The sequence below is a fragment of the Priapulus caudatus genome, unplaced genomic scaffold (genome assembly GCF_000485595.1).
Source record: "Priapulus caudatus unplaced genomic scaffold, Priapulus_caudatus-5.0.1 Scaffold1342, whole genome shotgun sequence".
NCBI classification, from domain to species: Eukaryota; Metazoa; Priapulida; class Priapulimorpha; order Priapulimorphida; family Priapulidae; genus Priapulus; species Priapulus caudatus.
Window position 1 is genome coordinate 72,405 of NW_014578403.1, and position 1,412 is coordinate 73,816.

The 1,412-nt window shown below is 51.8% G+C and overlaps 1 protein-coding gene across 1 annotated transcript in view; it reads left to right on the top strand.

Annotated features, from left to right (window-relative positions):
* The window catches only part of LOC106816306 (kinesin-associated protein 3-like), a 14,323-nt gene that overhangs the window by 10,818 nt on the left and 2,093 nt on the right, over window positions 1-1,412 (top strand). The window contains exons 12-13 of the mRNA XM_014820886.1: window positions 254-437; window positions 840-957. Of these exons, the coding sequence (XP_014676372.1) occupies window positions 254-437; window positions 840-957 (302 nt within the window). The remainder of the gene's footprint in view (window positions 1-253; window positions 438-839; window positions 958-1,412) is intronic.

The following is a 1,412-nucleotide window of genomic DNA, read 5'->3' on the forward strand; positions in this document are numbered from 1 at the left end:
AGATCATCGCCGTACGTATGCGTTCGCTTGTTTGTCGCGTTCGGTAGTCGTTCGATCGTAATTCTTCTGTGTTCATCCTTCGACATTTTAACGTAGTATCAAGAGTGAGATAAAAACAAATTTGTTCATCACGCCGCGTCGCGAGCGTCTCTCTCGCTTTCTCTCTCTCTGTCTCTCTCTCTCTCCATCCTCCCTCTCTCCTTCTTCCCCTCTCTCTCTCTCTCTCTATCTATCTATCTCTTTCCCCCTGTAGGAGCACGATGAGACGTGGGCGAAGAAGATACAGAGCGAGCGTTTCCGGCACCACAACGAGAACTGGCTGGACATGGTGGAGTCTCGGCAGGCGGAGGACACGGCCCACGACATGTACGGCGAGGACGAGATAGGTCCCTACCTGCAGGAGGGCATGCTCGACCGCCCAGACCTCTTCTACGGAGGTACGTGGTCGTGCTGCCGCGCTCCCGACATCCCCGTCGGACCTCCATGCCGCGCTCCCGACATCCCTGTCGGACCCCCGTGCCGCACTCCCGACATCCCTGTCGGACCCCCGTGCCGCACTCCCGACATCCCTGTCAGACCCCCATGCCGCACTCCCGACATCCCTGTCGGACCCCCGCTCCGCACTCCTGACATCCCTGTCAGACCCCTTTTACGGAGGTACGTGCCTGTGCGTCGCGTTCCCGAAATCCCTGTTGGACCTCTAAGTTTTTATCTTTTTTTCTCTTGAATTCATTGTCTTCATCATAATTATCATTAGATAAAATCGTAGCTAGTTTAACCTACTCTGAACCTACGCCGTCACCGATCGCCTCTAACGTAAACATTGACTGTCGCCGCAGAGGGACACGACAGCGTGACACTGCAGGGAGACGGCAACCTGTCGCCGGACTACGTCGTCGACGAGGTGTTCTCTAACGGCGGCGCGGCGGAATTCCTCGGCCACCACGCCTACCCTAGGTATGTCCAGCCTCGCCGCCTGATCCCCTAGTGTGTGGCTGACGGTCGCGTGCGAGCAGGGTAGGGATGCAGGGGGGGGGCTGTTGTTTTTGGAGAAAGGGATGCTGAAGAAAAATATGAATAAAAACCGAAAATAATTAAAATAATATAAATATCAAAAAAAATTAACTTAAGGATACTCTCCACGTTGTGCATGAAATTTTATCGATTTTTCGTTTTCAACTTTATTCGATGGCTAACACTATGTCCCACCTGTGTACATGCTAATTTCTCCATATAACGGTACATGCGAACTGTCAGAGCGTTTTTGCTTGTCCCCGTACATGTGTAGTGAGCCGCAGCTGACGTCATTATGACGTCAGACACATGATACAACCAGCATTTTCACAATATTCACTGAGCCAGTATCCATCAATATCAGGAGTAGATAATAGGGAATTCCCTATTATCTACTC